This window comes from Geotrypetes seraphini, chromosome 2, assembly GCF_902459505.1.
Source record: "Geotrypetes seraphini chromosome 2, aGeoSer1.1, whole genome shotgun sequence".
NCBI lineage: Eukaryota > Metazoa > Chordata > Amphibia > Gymnophiona > Dermophiidae > Geotrypetes > Geotrypetes seraphini.
The window spans coordinates 497,537,259-497,562,805 of NC_047085.1; the positions used below are offsets into that span (position 1 = coordinate 497,537,259).

Here is a 25,547-nt window from a genome sequence, read left to right on the forward strand (position 1 = left end):
CGAGGGAAGGTGAAGTGAGGCTGCTCGATTCACGGACCAGGGAGCTGCCCGAGTGCCCACTCTGGCAAGTGACTGAGCCAAAACGGGCAGAGAACAGAGGTTGTCCTCCGCCACTGTGTCCAGCCCCACGGCTACATCTGCCGAATGCCGGGCATCGAAGAAAGGAGAGGCAGGTAAACAATAGCAGACCCAGCAGGAGCATCTGCAAGAGAAGCACTAGACAAAAAGCCCAGATGCATTCGTTCTAAAAGGGGGACAGGAGTATTCCTTCGTGTCTTTGGGCTCCTTTTCCAAAGCCGCGTTAGCGCGCGCTAATTTGCCGGCCGGGCTAGTCGCTGCTGCCTCCTCTTGAGCAGGCGGTAGTTTTTCGGCTAGCGCAGGGGATAGCACGCGTGCGCTAAGGCTGCTAACGCGGCTTCGTAAAAGGAGCCCTTTGTGGGTTTTTTTTGTAAGGTGTGTTTGGATTTGATGTGCAGTGTAGAAACTATGATGCTTGCATGTGTTAGGATATATTTTTTAAAAAAAAGACCCCGAAATTCCCGTAAAGGTACGCATCTTTTTTGCTTCTGCTCGATTCTGTGCTAGGCAGTGTGCATTTTTTAATCGTATGTATTCTGTGTCTGCTGTACAATGGAGCCTCCAGATGTTTCCTTGCTGCTGTTACATGTTCCCTGCCTTCCTCTCATCTTTCGCTGGAGAGGAAGCACACACCGGTAATGGTCAGACTCGGGACATGATCTTCCTACCTATTTCAAAACTCCTGACTGGATTTGATAAGGATTTGCGCGCCAGCTGCTTTCAAGAGATAACTAGAGTTATTTATGCTGTTCTTTTTTTTTTTTTCTTTCAGCCTCTCCAGACCACATCCAGCGGGTTAGACACTGACCAGATTTGGGGGGGGGGTTTATTGTACGTATTATTGTCAAAACCCCAAGAGCAGAGCTGTTGTCCAAGGAAATAAAAGAAGGTCTGAAAGCTGAAAGTCTGCAATATTAAGTAGAGGACAGAGGTGAGGACTGCAGTTCTTGTCTGTTTGCCTGGGCGGGCAGTAAGAACATGTCTCCTTGCCAGCAGCTCTGTATGAGGCTGACGGTTGCTAGGGGAAACAGTGTTTCCCCATTTCCATCCTGTTCTCCCCCCAACCTCTCCACCAAGCCTCTGCCCCTCCTTTCCCAGCATCTCTCTTGGGGAGGGGGGGAAGAAGGGGGAGGGAAGACCATTGAATTGTGGAATCAGAAATGTCAGCGGAAGGAAAGCAATAGGCTAATTTTGGAATATCTTGCTCCTCTTTCTGGCACAATAGAAGGCAAAATTAGGCCTTCTAAATCGCCCTTATATTTGATATAAATAACATCCCGCCAGCCACTTTGTCTCACTAAAAAGTTTTTTGTATATTCATGTCAGTGGAAGATAGTTGTTTTCCTTTTCTTTCTCCCAAATTTCCTTTGAAAATATGTTGCAATGAATGTAAATTTGGACTGTAATGGATGTAGCACAGCTGCCTGCAGAGTCTCCACTTCCTGCTGTCCCGACATGAATACTATGATTAATTAACGCAGCCCCAGTCCTAGAACATTTTATGCTGTGCCTGCGTTTTAAATTTAATTTTAAAGAAATTTGTATAATTAAAGAGAGATTTTAGAACGAATGTATAAATCGGAAATTGAGATGTCCAGTAGAGAATGACACGGTGTCAAAATTCATCACCGTTCCCGTCCCCGCGGATAACCGCGGGAAATAATCCGATGTCATTTTCTAGTGTCTATTTCAACCTCGGTCCTTCTACACCAGCATTCTTCAAAGCAAAGCTTGCGGGTCAGTGGTTGTGGCCATTCATACTCTGATTCTTATGTGAGCCAAGGATAATGAAGTCATTGTGACATCACTGATGTGATTGGCTCTTAGGCACTGGTGGAATGAGGCATTATGACATCACAATATCTGCTCTGGATACCAGAGACTGTCATTCTGTAGTGTCTGTCTCAACCTCAGTCCTTCTACACCAGCATTCTTCAAAGCAAAGCTTGAGGGTCAGTGGTTGTGGCCATTCATACTCTGATTCTTCCCTCTCTCCTTAAAGAATGACATGAAGATGGTTTCCCGCAGTTATCCGCGGGGACGGGAACGGTGATGAATTTTGTCACCGTGTCATTCTCTAATGTCCAGTTTGGTATGCATCAAATTTCTAGTATTTTAGAAAAGGATCCTGCCGGCACAGAGCCTTTTCTAAAATGCATGCAGGAATGGATGTGTAGGTTCTGGCTCAGTGTGGCAGCAGCAACCGTTTTACATCGAAAACATCAGTGGAGAGAAGCAGTCAGCATATAGTACCTCTGTGCCAGCACGCACCCACGTATGTTTGGTATTTCAGAAAATGCACATGTAAATGACAATACTTAGATGCACGGTAAAACCTCGGTTTGCGAGCATAATTCATTCCGGAAACATGCTTGCAATTCAAAGCACTCGTACATCAAAGTGAATTTCCCCATGAGAAATAATGGAAGCTCAGACGATTCGTTCCACAACCCAAAAACTTTAATACAAAATACTATAGAACAGTCACTGCACTCCTGCTGCGTCAGAGAGAGAGCAGAAACAATGGCTCAGTTGTGATGACATAGTAACATAGTAGATGACGGCAGATAAAGACCCGAATGGTCCATCCAGTCTGCCCAACCTGATTCAATTAAAAAAAATTTTTTTTTTTTCTTCTTAGCTATTTTTGGACAAGAATCCAAAGCTTTACCCAGTACTGTGCTTGGGTTCCAACTGCCGAAATCTCTGTTAAGACTTACTCCATCTACACCCTCCCAGCCATTGAAGCCCTCCCCTGCCCATCCTCCACCAAACGGCCATACACAGACACAGACCGTGCAAGTCTGCCCAGTAACTGGCCTTAGTTCAATATTTAATATTATTTTCTGATTCTAAATCTTCTGTGTTCACAGTTTTACTCTCCACCACCTCTCTCGGGAGCGCATTCCAGGTATACACTGTGTACTTGTATTTGCAAGACCTCGTCGTGTCGGAGAGAGAAGAACCATCGGCTCAGTTGTGATGATGTGACATGCATATACATACTGAGGAAAGACCCCGTATTGCAAGACCATGTTTATCAAGTTAAAATTTAATAAAATGTTTGGCTCGTCTTGCAAAACTCTCGCACACCAAGTTACTCGCCATCCAAGGTTTTACTGTATATGTCTTGTATTTTGGAATAGACGCCTGTGTTGTTCCAATTAGGTACAGAGCTTGTAATCATAGGGCACTAGCAATCCCTTAATATATTAATTCACTCGTTGGGCATTTCAAGAATTGATTACTGTAATGCTCTGTTCATAGGAATCCTCCCAGAAAGAGATCAGACAGTTGCAGCTCATTCAAAACACTTTAATTAAACTTTTATAGAAAGCAAAGAAATTTGATCACGTTACCCCACTTCTCGAGACATCTCATTGGCTACCAGTAGCTCATCGAATAACCTACAAGATCTGTCTACTAACCTTCAAATCAATTATTCATAAAACCCCAGCCTTTATCGGGCGAGTTTTAATGCCTTATACTCCTGTTCGATCACTTAGATCCGATAGCCAACACTTGCTGGTAATCCCTTCTTTGAAATCCATTAATACCCGTAGGCAATACATTTTCTCTGTCGTTGCTCCTCAACGGTGGAATTCCCTTCCCATACATATAAGGGAAGAATGCCATACAGACAAATTCAAAAGTAAATTGAAATGCTTCCTTTTTAAAGATGCTTTTAATTGTTAATTTTTTAAAAATATTCATTACTATCATGAGTTTTATTACTATCTTAATCTTTATAGACCTATATGTGGTCTTTCCTCTCCCAATCATTTTACCGCTATTTGTCTCCTTTACTGTCAAATATTGTAGTTTCTTCCCCATTTTCCTGTTGGATCTGTTTTGTTTTATTGTCTGACTTATGTTAATAATGACATCTCCCCGCACTGAGAAATGTACTACATGCTTTTAGATTTGTTCATCGCTTTGAATTATAAATAAGCGATCCATCAAATTTTATTAAAACTTGAAAGGGACAACCTTCTCTGATCCCTCCTGTACAGCACTTTTATCAAACCTAGATGTGCCCAGAAGCAGGTATAAATTCCAACACTGATCTTAGTTCTCATAGCCATGTTTTTCCCTTTCTGAAATGGGGAAAACACAGGTATATTTTGGCTGCATCCTAATCACGCCCCCTCACCCTTTGATCATAACAAGCACAGTATCGCAAAATTCACAAACTGCCATGGAAATTCCAGTTTTCTAAATCAATGAAAGCAGTGCACGCAAATAGATCTCATGCAAATTCATTGGGGAAATCCTGAAAACCCAACTGGATTGCAGCCCTCGATGGACAACCCTGGTTTAAGTGCTTTGAAAATGAGGCTCCATATGTTCTATAATCTATATCTATAAGATGAATAATGACTTTATAAAAGACTCTGAGTTAGCTTCTAAAACATTTATGTTTGTAACTGATGTTTCTTTATCTGTGGTGAAAATAGAAGGGGAAAACCAAAAAAACTCTGTGGAGTGACGATGTTCCTAAATGGACTTTATTTGAAAGTGTCAAAGTTCCAAAGGTACACTGAAATCATCCACATAAAATAATTCCATCCACATAAAAATAAATCATCCACATAAGAGCCTTAAAGGACCTAGTCCGCTAGGGATACAGGACCCAACACAGTCCGCGTTTCGACAAAAAGTCTTCTTCAGGGGTCCCTTGGGGTCTTATAAAGGTGAGTACGTGGGAAACAATTGTGTGGTGAGCTGGAAGTGAGGCACTGCTTGAATTTGGACTTTTTGTTGAAATGCAGACCGTGTTGGGTCCTGTATCCCTAGCAGACTAGGTCCTTTAAGGCTCTTATGTGGATGATTTATTTTTATGTGGATGGAATTATTTATGTGGATGATTTCAGTGGACCTTTGGAACTTTGACACTTTCAAATAAAGTCCATTTAGGAACATCGTCACTCCACAGAGTTTTTTTTTTTGTTTTCTCTGGATTTTCTTCTTTGTGGATATTTCGGGGTCAATTCCTTTTGTTTTTTGTTTGAAAATTGAAGGGGCAATGTATTGTCATTTTTAATATTTTTCCTTTTGTCATTTCAGAAACTTGTGGATTTACCAACTCAACTCTAGCAGGTCTCTTCCTTGAAGAAATCCTGGATATCCTAATCTAAATATAGATATATATTCCTAGAAAAAGAACTTTAAAAAGCTTTATAACATGAGTCAGAATCAGAGTAAAGTATCCACCCAGTCAATTCCAGGGCACTAAAGAGGACCACATTTCACTTGCTGCCATAAACTTGGCACAGCCTCTCTTTCTGTGTAATTTACATAGAAAATATTTTGTAAATCAAAGTTATTTGAGACCCCTAATAAAACTAACTTCTTTGAGACTTCTATTATATATTATTAATCTATATTATTTTAATTTATCCTTCAACTTTCCGCTATCAATGTTTCAGATATGAATGGAACACTTCTCAAGATGTACTATATTTGAAAGCAACCCTTTTTACTTGCCATCAATCCTTCTCTTTTTTTTTTACCAGAGATTAGAGAGTCTTAAAGAAGGTTGATATAGCAGTTTGCATTTCAGTTTTACTTAACAGTGCCAAAGAGCATGTGTTGACAACCACAGAGGCATTGTAAACAGGATTCTTTATTTTGCAGAAGCTCTGGTTTTGTTCTCATTGTAAGCACAGATTTTAAGCAAGTAAGCAATGGAGAATAGAATGGGCAGAGAAAGAGAGAATGAAAATAGGAAAATCACTTCCCAGTTACTCAAGTCAAAGACTGGGGAGTTTGATTTGGAATCTATCCTGTTCTTGAAACTCAAGGGTTTGGGCTTTTATGAATTAGGTTGCGTTGGGGAGTGCCTGAACCTGGAGCACTTGGATCTTTCCAATAATAACATTACGCACCTGGAGCCCTTGGCTTCTTTGAAATTATTGGTGGTCCTCAATTTGTCTGCCAACAGGATTATGACATTGGAACCTCTAGGTTCCTGCGAAAGCTTACAAAGCCTGAATGTAGCTGGCAATAACATCAGTTGCCTGGAGAATCTACAGAGCCTGACCGGGCTGAGAAAACTGGAAAGCATTCGCCTGAGAGATCCTATCTGTAACTTGAGCAATCCTCTGTGTAACAGTAGCACTTACCAAAGCTCTCTGTTGGATATGATTCCTAGCATCAAGGTGATAGATGGGGAAAGAGTTTCTGGCCAGGGCAGTGATCTCTACCAGCTCTATAAAGACATTGATAATTCTTTGAAAAAATTTCTGAGCAATGGTCCAGTGGCAGTGGAGATACCCGGAACAAAGTCGGGATCAGCTAAGCCTTGGGTGGAAGAGAGTTACTGGGATGTGAAACCAGCTGAGAGTACCATCATTGATGAAGCGTACAAGCAATTCAATGATGTACTCCAGGAGTGCAAGGAACTAAGCAAAAGGGCCGATGACACCATTGCACAAGCTGAACAAGCACTCAATATTCGGAATGATCCCACTTCATTTGTGTTCTAAAAACTTTTAGGACTTGTGATGCGTGCCAACCCCCTTAGAAGTCTATGTGTGTACCATATACAAATTTCTGTAATGGCAAACCTTCAGAAAGAGGGGCCATAAGAGAGGAAGTCCTCTAAAACATCTCTCATGCTAAATGCGGGCAATGGCCTTTTAACTTAAATTTCTGCATTGAATGAACTCTTGGTATCCTCACTTGTGTTTGTGGGAGGGGCCATTGTCATTGCAGAGAAATATATATTTGTTTTTCATAAAGGATGTGTTTAGCTGCATGCTGCCCAGTTTTGCCTCGGTCAAACTGAAAATGGAAAATGTGCCAATGGATTGCTGGGCTATGTTATTTATTTCCACATCTAATAAATGTAAGAAAAAGAACATATCTGTAGTTATTTGTTTTTATTAGCATGTAATCTACGGATTTTTTTGTTCTCAAAATACATCATTATGCCTCCGGAGATAGGTACCTGGTACAATTGCACCTCAAATGTTCTTTACTGTTCTAATTGCCCAATCTCCAAAATGATATAATGGAGCCAGAAAAGGTTTAAAGAAGGGCAAAGACCAATATTAAGAGGGATGGAACACTTTTCCTTATGAAGAAAGGCTAGCCAAGGCCGTTTACAACAAGAATAAGTGGAACATAGGCAATAGACAATTACACTTCCCCCTCGATATTCGCGGGGGTTAGGGACAGAGCCGGCCCGCAAATATTTAAAAACCGCAAAAAACTTTGAGGGCTGGCTCTGACCCACCCCCTCCTCCCTCCTGCGTCCCAGACCTTCCCCAGACCTTACCTGGTGATCTAGCAGTGACGCGGGGCAGGATCGATCTTCCTACACTCCTGTCCCGTGCAGAGCCGTCATCAAAATGGCTGCTGTGAGTTCCCGTTGTAGTCTCGAGACTACAATGGAAACTCATGGCAGCTATTTTTATGACGGCTCTGCACAGGACAGGAACGTAGGAAGATCGATCCTGCCCCGCGTCGCCACTAGACCACCAGGTAAGGTCTGGGGAAGGACCAGGATGCAGCGTTTCTTCCCCCCCCAAAAAAAAAAAATTGCAAATAACCTACTGAAACCACGGATTCGGAGGGAGAAGTATACAACAGTAGATATAGTCAAATAATAATACACATGGCATAGTATGCTACTTACAAGGCAACACAATACGCATTAAAATATATTCTTAATAGACATTATAGGGTGTAAGCGGAGGTAGAATATATAGATGGCTAAAATTGAGTAAGATGGAAATAAGGGTATCTACTGTAAGGAAAAAAATGCACATGAAATCGGAAAAGGTGCAGGAAAATGATTTCAACTAGCGTAGGAGTAGATAAGCAAGTCCTGCTACAATGCAGCTGGTGCTAATCCTGTGTGTAACTAGGCAGGGTTACAGCACTGAAGCAGTGGTGTCCCTACTTATAACCTAAGTGGTTTACATTCAGGCACTCAAGCATTTTCCCTATCTCACCTGGTGGGCTCATACTCCAACGCACCTGGGGCAAGGGGGGATTAAAGTGACGTGCCCAAGGTCGCAAGGAACAGTGTGAGATTTGAATCCACAACCTCAGGGTGCTAAGGTTGTAGCTCTAACCACTGCACCACACACTCTCCCAATAGTTGATGTTCTTCATAGGTCGAGGGATATGTGGGTATCATGTTTCTCTCTTGTTTGATACTGCTTAAGCTTTTGATACAATTTCACATGGAAACCTGGACTATTGGGACTTTAGAGTAATGGTCTTATAGTGTTTTATGTCTTCTAAAAAAAAAAATCAAATTCAGATAGTGGAAATTTTGTTCATGTTGCTCTGATCCATGGCCGTTCTTTTCTGGTTACCACGAGTAGCCTTTTATGTAGGTGCTGGAGTGTACTTGGCATAAACTACCAGGGTTCACGTTACATCTTAGATGCAGATGGGAGTGGGTTTTGTATAATCCTGCCTGGACTATTTTTCTCTTTGTTTCATTAGCTTAAGTTAAAGACCGAAGCGCTTCTTCTGGGTAAATGATTCTCTACTTGAATAATCAGGTTTTCTCTCCTCAGTCTTCAATACATGGTTTAGGTGCATAGTCAGATTCATAAGAACATAAGCAGCGCCTCTGCCGGGTCAGACCACAGGTCCATCCCGCCCAGCAGTCCGCCCCCGCGGCGGCCCAACAGGTCATGACTTGCCTGAATCGCCAGAAGGGGCCCCCTTGCCCCCTAGGTTTCTCATCGAAGTCCTATCTTCCCATCAAAGTCCTAACCCTCCGGCCTTGCACCTGCACGACCTGGTGAGTTGTCTATACTTATGCAACACCCCAGCACCTCCCTCAGTACCCTCAGTACCCCACGATCCCCTTGTCCTTCAGGAATCCGTCCAATCCCTGTTTGAATCCCTGTACTGTACTCTGCCGGATCACTTCCTCCAGGAGCGCATTCCATATGTCCACGACCCTTTGGGTGAAGAAAAACTTCCTTGCATTTGATTTGAACCTATCCCCCTTCAGTTTCTCTGAGTGCCCCCTCGTACCTGTCGTCCCTTTTAGTCTGAAGAACCTGTCCCTGTCCACCCTCTCTATGCCCCTAAGTATTTTGAAGGTCTTTATCATATCTGGCATCCCAGATTTTTGCCCTTACTGTTCATGCATTGGGGTCATTTTTCTTTTGGATGTCTTTTTTTCCGAAAATGCTTCAAAAAGACAGACGCATCGAGGACAAGCCCTTCTGAGAAACAACCTTTTTTGAAACAATAAGACGTTTTTCTGTTTTGAAAATGGTCATCTTTGCTACTGGATTTTTGCATGTGTTCCACACACATCGTCCAAACTCGGATTTGAACGTCATACTGAAAATGCTTCGCCGCATCACCATCTGTATTTTGTTATCAAGCAGAATAGACAAATAAGAGGGAGACAGAGAGAAATGCTTTAATCTTTTCTGTAACTTAACAATAAGCCAAAATCGAACTAGTCGAGATGTCTCGGACCAGCACCATAGCGTTCTGACAAATAGCGTTCTTCCAACACACCCTCCCTCAGGAGGAAGACACCCTCTTTAGAACACAACTGCTTTTCTTTACATTCATTTCAATTATTACGTTAATACGAAAACCCAAACTACTGAACATTCCTGTAATAAAAAGACACTCTGGTCAATCAACAGCTCGGTTCATTGGACAACGCCGAATGGCCCGCACTGCCCCCGACGCTCATAGGAACTCTATCCCCCCCTCTTCTACGAAACTGCGATAGCGGTTTCTAGCGCAGAGAGCCACTCCGAATGGCCCGCGCTGCTCCCGACGCTCATAGAGCTCGCCACGCTACAAACTGCTAGCGCAGTTTAATAGAAGAGGCCCTGTGTTCTACGGTATGTTCCCAGTGGCCTACCTCAATAAATTCCAGTTTACTGCTTAACATTTTTCTTGTTTTCTATTTGTGAACTGCTTTAATTTTGAGTAAACATAAGCTTTTTTGCTTTTTTTTTTTTTTAATCAAAGGGGGTTTTGTTCCCATGGCTGCTTATATGTTCCAGTAATCACTGCATAACTCAGCAACAATCAACCTTATTTTTATGAAACTGAGGTGTTCAGTTTTATTGTTATTTTTTCACTGATATCACACCGAACCTTGGTCATTGATCCCCAAGATATATGCACTCTGAACATCATTTTATAACAGAGTACCATGGGTAGACATCTACAGAGAAGCCTATGTAGGTGCTTACTTGTATTATAAAATATTAGTGTAGGTAACCAGACACACTCTTGCATTACAGGTATACGAGGGCTGTTCAAAAAGTATCAGACCTTAATTTTTCTTGTGTAAACAAATAAAGCTAGGGAGGCGTGGTTTGATGCATGTATGTAGGCGACTTTAATGCGCATGCTTGAATTTTTTCCCGCCTACAGAAGCTGTCAGTCGCCGGCAGACCGCCAATTAGTGAGGAAGTGTAAGTGAGCGCCATCGGATTTTCGCTTTTGGCAAAATGACAGAAAAAAGTTGAACAACACTGGTGCATTAAATTTTGTGCAAAGCTTGGCAATTCCCAAGTGGAAACGATCCACAAGATTCAACAGGCCTTTGGGGACGAAGCTATGGGCACCACACAAATAAAGGAGTGGTACAACCGCTTCAGAGATGGCCGCACATCAGTGGAGAGTGAAGCACGTTCTGGTAGGTCCCTCAACATCCAGAAATAAGATCGTCATTGACCAAGTGAGGCCCCTGGTGATGCGGGATCGTCCAATCACGATCAGAGAACTTGCAGAAGAGGTGAACATCAGCGCTGGATCTGTTCATTCCATTTTGACTGAGGATTTGGGCTTCAGGAGATATTTCAGCGAAGTTCGTGCCAAAGCTGCCAACGATCGAGCAGAAGCAACTCCGTTTGGAGATCACACAGGACATGCTGGAGACTGAACAGTGATCCCAACTTCTTCAGCACAGTGATCACTGGCGATGAGTCCTTGGTTTATGGGCACGACCATGAAAGGGACCAGATTTCAGTCAAGAGAAGACATCATGTAGAATGCGACGGACCAGTTGCGAGCAATCTCAAAAGAGGCGTTCCAGCGCTGCTTCCAACAGTGGCAAAACCATTGGAAGAAGTCTGTGGCAGCCCAAGGGGACTATTTTTTAAGGAGATTAGTATATAATTGTTGTATCTGAATATGAGTATTTTTATGAATAAAGGTCCAATACTTTTTCAACAGTCCTCGTAGACAGCTCTACAGTTAGTGTCAACGGTTTGTTCCTATATTTTTTTCAAGCTTGCATGTAATTATAGTATTTTATAATCTGCATGCATACTTGCCCAAACCATCCACCCAAACTCTGATACCACATAGCATCACTCCAAAGTGAAACAAACCTCATCATGAATCCCTTTTTCACAAATACTCTGAGTAGCAGCTTGGAGGGTTAGTGAAAAAGGGATTCATGTCGAGACTTGCTTCACTCAAAGCTTTCTATAGAAACCTGGTTTTTAAGGTCCCGAATAGTTCTTGGTCTCTGTGTTAAGACCATAAAAAACAAGAATAGCCTTACTGGGTCAGACCAATGGTCCATCAAGCCCAGTAGCCCATTCTCACGGTGGCCAATCCAGGTCACTAGTACCTGGCCAAAACCCAAGGAGTAGCAATATTCCATGCTACCGATATACAGGGCAAGCAGTGGCTTCCCCGTGTCTTTCTCAATAACAGACTATGGACTTTTCCTCCAGGAATTTGTCCAAACCTTTCTTAAAACCAGTTACGCTATCCGCTCTTACCACATCCTCTGGCAACGCGGTCCAGGCCATGACTACAATGATTGGAACATGATTTTTAAGAAATAGTATATGTTTTAGTGAGATTCTAAACGTTTTTACAATTTGTTCTTCATGAATTGCTTCTTGTTGTTTATGCTAACATTATAAGTTGCGTTTTATTTCTTGCGAGTTGTGTTCTGTTTCATACATGTAGTACTGTATATTGTATTTTTGTTATAGAATTTTATTATTAATCATTTGTTTCTAAATACGTATTTTTTACTGATACATTCCACTTTGGGAACTTGACAGGAACACAACAGAATATAAATAAATGATGGTAATGATAACATGGTATGACGACTACTAAGATGATGATTAGCTCCATTCCTACCCCTCACAGCGGGGACACTGACTTGTATTCAGAGTGCTCATATTTCCGCTTCTTTCCCTTCAGTTCCTCTTTAAGTACTTGTGTCTGCCTAGCGAGGTTTTCTCGAGAAGCTGAAGGTACCAGGAAGACTGAGGCCAGATTCACTGGCTTCTTTCACTTCTTTGCACTTCTCTTTTCTTCCTTCTTCTCGAATCTGCAGGCAGAGGAAGAAGGGCTGAAAAGGACAGTACATCCCATCTACTTTGTCCAGTTGCCTTCACAATTAAGGATCCCCCCCTGTCATCCCAATTTTTTAAACTTATATTACTGTCTTTGCGTCTACTACTGTTCCTGGTAGTCCTGATCCTACCCCTCGTGAGCCTGATATTATGGCTAGTCAGCAGAGATGAACCAGATAAATCTCCCCCTAAATATAACCAGTCTATGTTATCTATATAAACTTATCTGGTTAACTTTAGGCCTGCTATCCACGTGGCCAGAGTTACCCATATAACTTTAAGCAATCTATGCTGAATACATAAAAACAGAAACTTACATATACAGTATACTGATCAACATTCAAAGGCACACAAGGCAGTCAAAATCAGGTGCTGACCACCTAAGAACTTCTTTTAAACACTAGAGAGCTGCAAAACATAAATCTTGGATGGGAAATTCAATGTTCACTCACACAATTTTTAATCCCTAGTAGATATGAATTAGAGAGTTGCTTGGGAATAGTTATCGAAGGAATCCCGCAGGGATGGAAGACGTTCCCATCCTTCCTTACCTGAAGCAGCAGCCGGTCAGCATGAGGCAGTGCTCTTAAACAGGCTGCTCACAGCCAGCCCTGATAGGAAGGGGCCTTAGGCGTCTGGGCCAATCAAAGCCCTAAGCCCCTCCCCGGCACATCCCACAATGCACCGGGAAGGGGAAGCTCTGCCATTTTGTATGAGGTGGACCTGCCAGCTGGAGCGCATAGGTGTCCGGCCAGACTTCCTGAATAAGGTAGGGAGGGGCAGGGGGGTCGTTGGAGGCACGGAGAAGTTGGGGGCGAAGGAGTGGGCATCCCTCCTGCTTGGGGGGGTAGAGTTGGGGGTTTGTGCAAGCATGGCAGAAGAGAGTAGGCATCTCCTGCTGTCAGGGGTGGGTGTCTGGAGGTTGTGCAAGCATGGCAGGAGAGAGTGGGCATCTCTCCTGATGATCTTTGATTTGGGTTTATTCTTTTTTTTAATATGCGGGTGTATTCTGATCACTACCACCAGCGACTCACCTCAAGTAAATTTAGCGAGCCTACGTGAACATCCATGAACCTCATTTGCATGCGGGGTCTTTTGAGTATGACTCACCTTTTTTAAATTTTTACAATAGCGACCTCGATGGCAGCCCATCAGATTTTATCATGAAGTTTTGAGAATCTTCCCCTTAGTTCTCAAAATTTTCCCAAAGAGGCAAACACCTAGGTTTGTTTTCTGGGGTGCTTTTTGTTCACACACAATTATTTTATTCACATTTCCTGTATTTTTCACTCCATAAGATGCACTTGTTTTCCCCTCACAAGTGGGTGGAAATGTCTGTGTATCTTATAGCGCGAATATAGCAATTTTTTACACCCCCTGTACCTTTTTTAATCCTGGTGTTCCAGTGGTGTATCGGTAGGAGCGAGCTTGCTGCGTTCCTGCCCCTCCCTCATTGGATGGCTGCCTCACCATATCTCACTGCAAGTGGCGCACAAGGCAAGAGCGAACTTTTCGCACTTCAGACTGGCCCAGGTTGGAGTGTGAAAAGCTCGTTCCTGCCTTGTGCGCCTCTGGCCGCGAGATATGGTGATGGAAGGGCAGGAGCACGGAAAGCTCACTCCTGCAAATACACCGCTGGACCACCAGGATTAAAAAAGGTACGGGGGGGGGGGTGTAAAAAATTCAGAATCCAGAATTAGATCCCTCCTGTCCCAGCCTACCACTAGACCACCAGAAGGGGGAAAGGGTGCAGAGCCTGGCAGGGAGGGAGGACAGGGTGCACAGCCTGGCAGGGCAGGGAGAGAAGGGGGTTGGGTGCAAAGCTTGGTAGGGAAGGGGGCTGGGTGCAGAGCCTTTTAGGGAAGGGGGGACAGGGTGCAGAGCCTGGCAGGGAGGGGGGGACAGGGTGCAGAGCCTGGCAGGGAGGGGGGACAGAGTGCAGAACCTGGCAAGGAGTGTGGGGTTGGGTGCAGAGCCTGGTATATTTTATTAAATATATTAGTTCACAATTTGGTTCAGAATATTTTTTTTTTGTTTTCCTCCTCTAAACCTAGTTGCATCTTATGGTCAGATGCGTCTTATAGTGTGAAAAATATGGTATGTATGACGACTGCTACAGAAGGACCAGATGGCTGGCTAAAATACAGATGTAAAAGAGTTAGCAGCGACCACTTACCGGTTGCAGCAGCGCTTCTGGAATGCAGTCCATATAAGACGACACAACTTCTAGACTATCTTCTTCAATCTTATAGCAGGTAATGCAGTTCAATTTCCTCTGGTTAGAATAACAAAGAACTTTCGACTTAGAAAAACAAAGCATCTCTTTTTAGAAATTATTTGATCAACAGAAGTGACCCATGGGTGAAGTCTTCAGTCTACTGCAATAAATAGCAGCTTGATGGCATTCTAATATTTCACCTCTCTCTGGAAGATTTTCTTCGTGGCTTCTTTGTTTCTCTTTTTTATTTCACTCTTTTGTTCTGTCTTTGACATTCATACTCCCCATAAACTTCCTCCCTGATACATACTCATTCACTTTCTCTCCAATTTTTTTCTCATTAAGAAAACATGTTTGCGGGCGTGGGAGGGAGGGTTTGGAAAGGGCTAGATAAAATAAGAATAGAGTTGCAAATGTGTACATACACTTTTAGATTAATGCCTAGAAGAACCACTGTTAAAGCAATGTGGACAGACCTTACCCAAGGTGTGTGTGTGAGGGGGGGGGGAGTAGAGGTTGGGACACCTCTCCCAAAGAAAAGGTGATTTATTTTAATACCTTGACTCCCATATGTTGGGTCAAGGATGACTTTTAAATCAGTCACATGGAATGGGGGAGGTGTACACTTACTCCATCTTTTACTAAAGTGCACTAACCAATTAGCGTGCACTAATCGAATTAGCAAAATGCTAAATGCTAATGCGTCCATAGATTAACATGCATGCGTTAACATTTAGCGCGCGCTAAATCGGTTAGCGCACCTTAGTAAAAGAGGCCCTCCCAGTTCCACCCATCCCTGCCCTTTAACATCCTAATCCCACCCCCAGTCCTGCCCTAGCCCTGTCCCCGTCCCCCCTGCTGCCTGCTCTTGTCAGGAAGAGAGGAAGACTGTACATGTCTATCTGAAGCCCAAACTATGCTGAAAAGTAGACTTCCTTTACAATGCCTATAGGATCTAGTTTTACAATTGCTTTGAACTTGCTAGCTCACTGTGTAGCACCCTGCTTAAACCTACGGCCTTCTACCCTAATGTTGCTGGTTCGAATCCCAGTCCCTCTCTCTGATGGAAGAGAAATAAATAAAAGCATTAAACAGATCCAACTCCCAGTATCACAATTATAATGAAAAACGGCATAAAATCACCATTCTAATAATGTCATAATAATAAACATTAAGGACATCGAACTTTGGACATCTAACTCTCACCTGAAACCCGATTCTCTAAAAGACGTCTCAAAAATTAGGTGTCTAAACAGTGCCGAGCACGAAGCTACAAAGGACGCTTATCGTGGATGCCCAAACCGCGCCTAACTTTAGCTGTGCTTTGCATTTTTACATCAGTCAGCACTGAGTAGTTAAGCAGAGTACAGGCCATGTGAAAATAACAACATTAGAGATAAAAACCTTGTTCAGTAGTGACAAATATATTAATAGTATTCGATGGAATTTTTTACACAACTCTACTCAGCCCTAACACTGGCTCCCTTGGAGAGTGATATTTACTTTTTGAGTATAACTGTACCTCAATTGACACATCGGGACCAGGACCTTTTAAATACTCCAGTCAAAGAAGGAGAGATGCGTTGGACCATACCTAGGAAAAGCACCCGGTCCAGATGGCTACAAGGGAGAATTTTACAAACTACTACTAGAGGAGGTATCAAATCCCATGGCTGTGGCCTTCAATACTATGTTAGACTGAGGCTCTTTACCGGATTCAATTATCGGTGCCCAAATAGTAGTGCTTCTGAAGCCAGGGAACAATCCTGAATGTCTGGAATCCTATTGACTTATCTTATTGCTTAATTATGAAGCCAAACTGTTAGCTAAGATCCTGACCAACCGCTTGGCCAGGGTGTTACCTTCACTAATAGTAGAACCGCAAGTGAGGTTTGTTAAAGGCAAGACCACTGTTAAGAACATGCGGAAGATAATATCTATCTTGGAGATAGCCAAACTGAAGGATGATTCCACACTATTAATAAGCTTTGATGCCAAAAAGGCATTCGGTAGGGTGGTATGAGGTTTTCTTTTTGGTGTTTTATAAGCTTATGACTTTCAAAACCTTTTCTATAGAGCAATAGAAACACTTTATCATCTCCCGAGAGCACAGGTATGGGTGAATGGACTATTATCGGAGTTCTTCTCAATAGAGAGGGGAACCAGACAAGGATGCTCCTTGTCTCCGTTCTTCTTTGCTTTGACTCTAGACCCCTGATTAGAGACATACAAATGAACCCCAAATTAGAAGGAATGGTGATAGGCTCTCGGACTTTTTAAGATACCAGCATTTGTTGATGACTTGCTGGTTCTCCTCTCGAGACCTTTGCACTTATTTCCTATGCTCTTGGAGAGTTTTAAACTGTATGGCGATGTCTCAGGACTTAAACTTATCCAAACTGGAAGCATTAACATTTTGTCTTTGAGCCACATAAAAGCAGCAAATTTTTAGCCCTTCTTCTATGGCCACACATGTCAACACAGTCACTTTCTAGTAGAGAATGAAACGGTGAACTAAAGGCTGCTTACTTTACCTCACTGGGGATCCATCGTGAAGGAAAAACAACCCCCCCCCCCCCAAGATTGCATTGTATATTCCAAAGCAAATAACTTTTTATTCTAGTAATAAGTATTATAGCAGCATTTGGCAAATCAGAAATAAATCAGTTTGGACATATACAATGGAGAGAGAAAAAAAACCTTATACAAACAGTGCCAGCATATTTCTATAAGTATGGTGCAGCTTCTCTATGTCACATGCACACATGCATGCATGTAATGTCACCGTAGTGCATCTGCGCATGTGCATGCATGTAATGTCATCATGTCACACATATGCATTAGCAGATGTCCTCCCGACGCAGCTCTGAACACAAGAACAGGTTGAGGGGGTCTATGCTGGGGTGGAATGGGGCGTGATTTGGGCAAAACAGGGTGGGACTGGGGAGGGCTGGGGGCAGGGCCATTTTTTACAATAGTAAAATCTGGTATCCCTAGGGAGGGATGAATGGGTGGTGTAAGGCTGCCTGGCCAATGGCAATACTTACCGGTCTTCTTAGAATCTTGCAGTCTTTCCTTTGCCAATGGCTCTTCTTGCAGGTTGTTTGTTTAAGTAGGAGCTGCAACTGAACAAAAGTTCCTTGGGAGAATACCTTCATTAGGGAAGAAAAGAAACAGTAAGTCAGTGAAAGTTCAGCTGCCATTTATTTTTTTTTTTTTTACAGTAAGCATCAGTTGTCCTTTGTATTTGTCCCCTACTGCCCACTATTTCATAGCCGAAAATAGCAGGACACCCCTCACTCCCCTCAAGAGGAACAAATGTGTGGAAATAGTAGGTACAAACCTTGACCACTAGAAATGTAAAGAGAAAAAAAGTTTGGTTTGGTTTCAATTTTTATTTAGATAGACTTTGCTCCCAGTTTTTGGACTTTTTTTTTTTTTTTTTTTTTTTTTTGCAGTTTGTTTCAATTTGTTTTCTTGTGTATTGTGAACAAGCCAGAATACACAGCAACACAAATCAAGCAGAAGAGCGTAGGGTTCCCATATGGCTCCAGAAAAAGGAGGACGGATTGAGACATCCGGGTTTTACTTCCATTGGTTTCGTTAGAAGTAAAAGCCCAGATGTCTCTATCTGTCCTCTTTACTTCCATTGCATTCAGTAGAAGTAAAACCCGGATGTCTCAATCCGTCCTCCTTTTTCTGGAGCCATATGGTAACCCTAAAAGAGGAGATAAAGCAATGTTCTTTAATGCAAAACCTGGAAGCCATTGGTGGCCCTGGAGATTTCTATGGTGGCCCCCATCTATTTTTTTTCTGCTACTCTCTGCCTCCGTCATAGCTAAGGACAAAAATGGGAAAGTGAACAGGAGAAGCAGCCACATGCTTGAAGACAAGGCATTTCCGGTAGATGAAGAAAATGTGTTTAGAAATACACACCGCCTTGACGATATCCCCGACGAAAAGACACTTCTATTATATATTGTAATTTCTTCCCCTACCTATCCCTATGTTTCCAGTTCTTGTCGAAATTGTTTTTGTCTCGTTAGTCTTTATTTATTTTAATATTTCTTTTATATTGTAATTTTAATTACTTGTACATCGCTTTGAATAACGACAAAGCGATTAATCAAATACATATTAAACTTGAAACTTGAAATTTGAAGGTGGGTTAGTTGGGATAGATGTTATTGATACTAACTGTTCGGAAGTGTCACGCACCCAATGGGAAGATATTTGGTGGCTCTTCTTCAGCAAATTAGAATTCAAAGTGGCCCAAATTATTACCGGGATAGCCATGCAAATGATTACTCGCAATTGGAAGAATTGGGATCGCTTTAGTTTTCCTTTCTGGTGGGCGAGCTTATGCTTAATTTATAAGTATGAGAAAATGAATGTTGACTTGCTGGGGCATAATAAGATATTCAAATTGGTTTGGGGTCCATTGACATCTTTTGTAGATTTGTTATAGTTGCCCTTTATCTTTATTTTTCATTGTATTGCACCCGGTGACAGATCAAAAGCGCGTGACGACAAAGGCGCGCCAACTACCCAGCGCAGACAACTGAGCGCAAGGCGGAAGTGCGCCGAAGAAAAACAGTATTTTAAAGGGCTCCGACGGGGGGTGTTGGTGTGGAACCCCCCCCCCCACTTTACTTAATAGAGATCGTGCCAGCGTTGTGGGGGGGTTTGGGGGGTTGTAACCCCCCACATTATACTGAAAACTTCACTTTTTCCCTAAAAAAGAGGGAAAAAGTTAAGTTTCCAGTAAATGAGGGGGGGTTACAACCCCCCCACAACGCTGGCGCAATCTCTATTAAGTAAAGTGGGGGAGTTCCCCACCAACACCCCCCGTCGGAGCCCTTTAAAATACTGTTTTTCTTTGGCGCGCTTCCATCTTGCGCTCAGTTGTCTGCGCTGGGTTATCAGCGTGCCTTTGTCGTCACACGCTTTTGACTATGAACCATTGCACCCACACATCCAGGGGGGGTGGTAGCAGGAGGGGGGTATATCTTTTGTTTTGGTATTATTCCTGATGGTAATAATGGATGGGGTAGGAAATTTTTATCTTTTGTATAGATTCTGATTGTTTATAAGTGCTTATTTGATTATTATTATTTGTATGTAAATTTTATTGCACTTTTTGTTGGCATTAAAAACTAAATAAAGTTAAAAAAAAAAAGAATTCAAAGTGGCCCAGACTTAAAAACTAGTGAAGACCACTGAGATAGTGTAGTGCAGTGGTTCCCAACCCTGTCCTGGAGGACCACTAGGCCAGTCGGGTTTTCAGGATAGCCCTAATGAATATGCATGGAGCAGATTTGCATGCCTGGCACCTCCATTATATGCAGATCTCTCTCATGCATATTCATTAGGGCTATCCTGAAAACCCGACTGGCCTGGTGGTCCTCCAGGAGAGGGTTGGGAACCACTGGTGTAGTGGGCCCATCTGGGTGGGAACAATGAAAAGGTAGAGCCTCAAAACTGGAGGAAGCTAGATTTGGCTAAATGCGTGCGTCAGCGGTCATATAATGGCCTCCTTATGTGGTTTTGGTTCCTTGGGGAAGAAGGGATTGGTGGGCTGCCTCAAGTGATGCCTGTAGGAAAGGGTAGTTCTTCAGGAAGTTTGGTCTGTCCTTCGCAGGCACTGTCTGGGGCAAACCCATCACCCTTCTGCTCAAGGACACCCATGCTGTTCCTTACATGCATGTGTGCTTGCATGTGATGTCATCTGTCCGTGCATGCACGTAGACACAGCCCCAAGCTCAGGGAAGGAGACACAAAGTTTGTGTGGTGGTGAGGCTGGGCCAGAGCAGGGCAGGGCTGGGAGTAGAACGGGGTGGGGTCAAGTGTCCTCTTTTTTTATGAGGAATTCTGTTAACCCTATACAAGGGGTCGCTAAGAAGGTCTCTGCCCGACCAAGAAGAGAAAGATGTGGAGCCACGAAACGTACAAGTTCTTCCACACGTTTCTTGACACTTTGTTTCATTTCATATCATTGAAATGAAAAGTGTCTAGAAAAGTGTGGAATAACTTGTACGTTTCATGGCTTCACATCATTCTCTTCTTGATTGGGCTGAGAACTTTTCAGTGGCCCCCTCGTATTGTGATGTCATAATGCCTCGTTCCACTAATGCCTACGAGCCAGCTTCACTGGTGATGTCACAATGGCTTGATTTCCCTATACTTGTGCCCATTTACTAAATGCATTTGCCTCATTGAAAAGTGTCAAGAGAAGTGTGGAATAACTTGTACGTTTCATGGCTCCACATCATTCTCTTCGTGGTTGGGCTGAGAACTTTTCAGCAGCCCCTCGTATTGGGCATATCTCGATTCAGTTGGGCAACCCTAGTGCTCGTACTCTGTATATACCCAGGTATTTCATAAAATATATCAACTCCGCCTCTGCTCTACTCAAATTGCACTCTTGTGAATGCATACCATTAATGCACATATAGGTTTCCAAGTTTATTATAAGATTTGATTAATCGCCTATTCCAAATTCTAAGCGATGTACAGCTAAAAATTACAAAGTCAAGGGAAACATACATGACTAGCAAAATTATTACTAAACATATTAAAATATCATTAAATACATAACATAATATAACATGACTAACAAGACTATTTTTACATACAAGATCAAACAATGGGAAAGTTACAGGAAGAAATACAATTGAATATAAAAGACAATTAAGGTTAATAACACATTGGGAAAAGGGGAAGAAATTTATTGTAATTTAAGGAGAGATTAAAAACATAAGAAATTCAGTTAATCACTAAAAGCGTCTTTAAAAAGGAAGCCCTTAAGTTTGCTCTTAAATTTGTCTAGAACTCTTTCCTCTCTTAAGTAAATTGGCAGGGCATTCCAAGCTTGGGGAGCCGTAACCGAGAAGATAGAATGACGTCGTGTACTAATAACTTTTAAAGAAGGAACGACCAATAGATATTGTTCTGTTGACCGTAGTACTCTCGAAGTAGTATAAGGAATTAAAACTTTATGAATAAATGCAGGGGTTTTGAATAGTATGGATTTGAGAGTGAGCAGACATAATTTATACATTATTCGATAAGCAACTGGTAACCAATGTGCTTTCTCAAGTAAAGGAGTAACATGATCAAATTTCTTAGCTTTCTCAATAAGCTTGATTGAGGCATTTTGAATAATTTGTAAACGTTTGATTTCTTTTTGAGCTAGTCCTTTAAATAAGGCATTACAGTAGTCAATCTTGGAAATGACCAAAGAGTGAACCAGTATATTTAAGGATTTGGGGCATAAAATTTTGCCATTGAGCGAATTTGAAGGAGCCTGTAAAAAGTAGATTTTACGACATAACTAACATGATCATGGTAGGTTAGTTTTTCATCAAAAATAATTCCGAGAATCCTGATCTTATAAATCAATTTCAAAGAAATGCCTTTAATGGTGATTGGGAAAGAAAGAGTAAAACTGTCTTTCCAAGGAAAGAGTATAACGTTTGTTTTATCAATGTTTAGCGCCAATCTATTTAATTCAAGCCAGTGATGAATCTGTTCAAGTTTTGCATTAATAGCGGATACTTCAAGGGAACTGTTTGGATACAGGGAATGTAGAAGCTGTATGTCATCCGCATAAGCGAATACGGTAAAACCAATAGATTGACAGAGGGTCATGAGGGGTGCAAGAAAAATATTAAATAGAAGAGGAGAAAGAATCAATTCCTGCAGAATTCCATATGGAACTGAGAGACTTTCAGAAGTAGTATTATTAAAGACAACAGTGGAAGAGCGATTGTCAAAATAGGAATGAAACCAAGAAAGTACTTGATCTGAGATACCGATAGATTGAAGTCTATTTAGTAAAAGAGCATGGTCGATAGTATCAAAAGCTGATGAGAGATCAATTGAAATCAGAAGGACAGATGAATGATGGTCAAGATGATAGAGTATGGAAGATGTCATGCCTATTAAGGAGTGTTCCGTGGAATGATATTGTCTGAAGCCTGTTTGATTTGGATGAAGGTAAGCGCAATCTCATGGATTTGGGCTTTTATATGAGTACAAAAAGCTGCACAATGCACACATGGAAAACGTGTATAAAAGACTCTAGTTCACATGAATTTATGCTCCTACATACTGTACGGGTATAATCTATATCAGTGGTTCCCAACCCTGTCCTGGGGGACCCCCCCAGCCAGTCGGGTTTTCAAGATATCCCTAATCAATATGCATGAGAGAGATTTGCATATAATGGAAGTGACAGGTTTGCAAATCTCTCTCATGCATATTGATTAGGGATATCTTGAAAACCCGACTGGCTGGGGGTTCCGCAAGACAGGGTTGGGAAACACTGGTCCACACAGTCATTTCTGTGTCTATGGGAAGTGTGTTGTACTGTGATTAGAGCTACAGCCTCAGCACCCTGAGGTTATGGATTCAAATCCCATGCTGCTCCTTGTGACCTTGGGTAAGTCACTTAATCCCCCATTATCCCAAGTACATTAGAGAGAGTGTGAGCCCACCAGGACAGATAAGGGGAATTGCTTGAGTACCTGAATGTAAACCGCTTCTTAGACTATAAGTGGTATATAAATTCTAAAAATAACATTTTATGCATACAACTTGTGTTTAAATTTTTTTTAAATTATATCCTAAGTGTGAACTTTCTACAGTTTATATTAAACATTTGTATCCCCTCTCCCACTGCTTCACCTTATTTCCTCATATTGTTCAGCAGCGGAAGGGTTAAAGAGAAGTGAGAGGTTCCGGAAAATCACTGAGCAACCGGAGTTGGGTAGGAAAACTGTAGGGGTTTAGCACTGCGTTTTATTTAAGGGAAGAAAGCTCCAGGGCTGGCTGGTTTCACTGATTGTATTTATACTAATATTTGGTCATTTTATTATGCTGTTCATAAAATTGTATGTTTTATGTCAACCTGGACCTGCTGTTCACTGCCTTGTGTGAATCTTTTCATAAAGGTGGTTAATAAATCCCAGTCAATCAGTACAAAAGAGGAAATGTCCTATTTCGTTTCAAATGAAAGCAGCTTGGGGACTGGGTAAAACACAGACCTCGGGGACCTCACGGATCTTAACTGCACGCCCTTGAAAATCTACGTAGCTCAGTTTTGACAGCTGTGGTTCGCAATATCAATTTACCTCTGACACACCTGTAAATGAGGGTTCTACAGAGCTCACGGATGTCTATCGCATGACCTTAAAAAGAAAGCAGCCATGGCATGGGGGTCTGCAGGGATCCTTGTTTTAACTCCCACGGGCCTCACGAATCCCTCTCACCCCATGTATCCTCATCTTACTCCCCCTCCAGCGAGATCCGTGAGGCCCGCGGGAGTTAAAAATCGAGGATCCCCGGCCACTTTCTTTTTAAGGCCATGCACTTTTAGTTCCGTGGGGTCCGTGCCGTAACTTCCCCACTTGCTGATTTCTTTTCTCTTTGTGGTTGGGATTGGGTAAAATGCGGACCCCGAAGAGATCCTCGTTTTAACTCCCGCAGACCTCAGGGATCCCGCTCCCCTCCCCCCGAGGTGAGCAGATTTTTAAGGGCATGCGATTAAGATCCGCGAGGTCCGTGTTTGACCCAGTCCCAGCAGCTTGCTGCTCTTCACTCACCGTTTCGGTGGCGCTCTGAACGGAGGAGACTTTGAATGCGTTCATCACATGCTCTTTTTCGTGGTATTCCTGCAGCGAGAGGTCCAGCACCTTCTTCTGCACATCCGTCAGCTCCTCTTCCTCGACGCCGGCAGCAAGCATGATGGCAACAGCGAAGCCGAGGTAAAAAGCAGCGAGAGCTCTCTTCATGATTTTCTTCCGCTGTTTTCCTACAGGCCCGAGGGCAACATTCCTGATCCCTTCCAAAGCTAAAGTTTAATACGGACCCTGGTCTTCCATTAACTTATTACTTAGCCATTGTTGTTTCTACTCCCTCCTCCTCCCCCCCCAGGCCTCAGAGCCGACCTTTGGCAAAGACATGTTTAAAAGTGGCCAATCACAGCTTGACCCAGGACAGTCATGTTTTCGTCCTGCTGTGTTTATTTTTTATGGTGTGCATTCCTTTTCCCCTCAGGACCCCACCTTCAGTAGGCAGTGGAAGGACAGAGATATTGCAACGTGATCCTTTAGGAACAGCTGGTTGTTTCCCTTCTGAAACCCTTTGCATGAAGTGTATTGTAGGCTGCCCCTCATCCTGCGGCCAGGAAAGCCATGTGGAATATTCCAAAAACTGCTGCGTCCACAAACAACCACCAAGACACATTTCCAAGGCAGTGGCGTACCTAGGGAATGTGACACCCAGGGACGATCATTTTTTAACACCACCCCCCCCCATGTTAAAAAATATATATTTTTAGTAATTTTATTTAGTTAGTTAGTTTTAAATCTCGTCCTCCCCAGAGTGCTCAGAACGGGTTACAGTTTAACATTCACACTCTTACAATAGAACATTGCATAGGGTTACAACCTCTCCAACCCCACGCAGGCGCTGAGGTGTAAACAAAATAAACAAAAACCCACTTTTCCTCTCTGTTTTAGGTCCTAGCTTACACTTGCTGTTTTCACCAGCTCTGGCAGGATACACATTTCAAATCTGGCATATTTTAATCAGAAAATAGAAAATAAAATTATTTTTTTCTACCTTTTGTTGTCTGGTCATTTTATTATTCAAACCAGGCTCTGGTTTCTGTTTGTCTTCTGTTAACTTGCTCACCAGGGTCTCCTGCCCATTTGACATTTTCTCTTTCTCCGTGCTCATCATCCATCTTCCATCTCTGGACCTTCCCTTCCACTGCCATATCCAACATTTTATTTCCACTGTCTATCATCTCTTGTCTCTCTCTCCCTGCCTTGTGCCCTGGGTCAAACCTCTCTATTCCCTTCCATGCAGCATCTCTCCCTGCCCTCCACTCTATGTCCAACATTTCTCCT

The 25,547-nt window shown here is 42.6% G+C and overlaps 2 protein-coding genes across 6 annotated transcripts in view; one reads left to right on the top strand and one right to left on the bottom strand.

Annotated features, from left to right (window-relative positions):
- LRRC61 (leucine rich repeat containing 61) overlaps positions 1 to 7,176 on the top strand; it is a 30,382-nt gene extending 23,206 nt beyond the window's left edge. For 2 of the 5 annotated variants that reach the window (XM_033932019.1, XM_033932020.1), the window contains exons 2-3: positions 851 to 1,009; positions 5,146 to 7,176. In XM_033932019.1, coding sequence (XP_033787910.1) covers positions 5,766 to 6,566 — 801 coding nt within the window. In that variant the 5' untranslated portion in view covers positions 851 to 1,009; positions 5,146 to 5,765 and the 3' untranslated portion in view covers positions 6,567 to 7,176. Of the gene's footprint in view, positions 1 to 25; positions 174 to 850; positions 1,010 to 5,145 lie in introns of those variants that run through there. The other 3 variants (XM_033932022.1, XM_033932023.1, XM_033932021.1) reach the window with 2 other exon arrangements.
- Positions 7,177 to 12,024: 4,848 nt separating this feature from the next.
- Positions 12,025 to 24,548, bottom strand: LOC117354451 (retinoic acid receptor responder protein 2-like). Its single transcript, XM_033932028.1, has 4 exons — positions 24,237 to 24,548; positions 17,679 to 17,783; positions 14,590 to 14,688; positions 12,025 to 12,388 (listed from the first exon to the last, which is right to left on the bottom strand). The coding sequence occupies exons 1-4, from the start codon at positions 24,423 to 24,425 to the stop codon at positions 12,284 to 12,286; spliced, it is 498 nt and encodes a 165-aa protein (XP_033787919.1). The 5' UTR covers positions 24,426 to 24,548; the 3' UTR covers positions 12,025 to 12,283.
- Between the last annotated feature and the right edge of the window lie 999 nt (positions 24,549 to 25,547).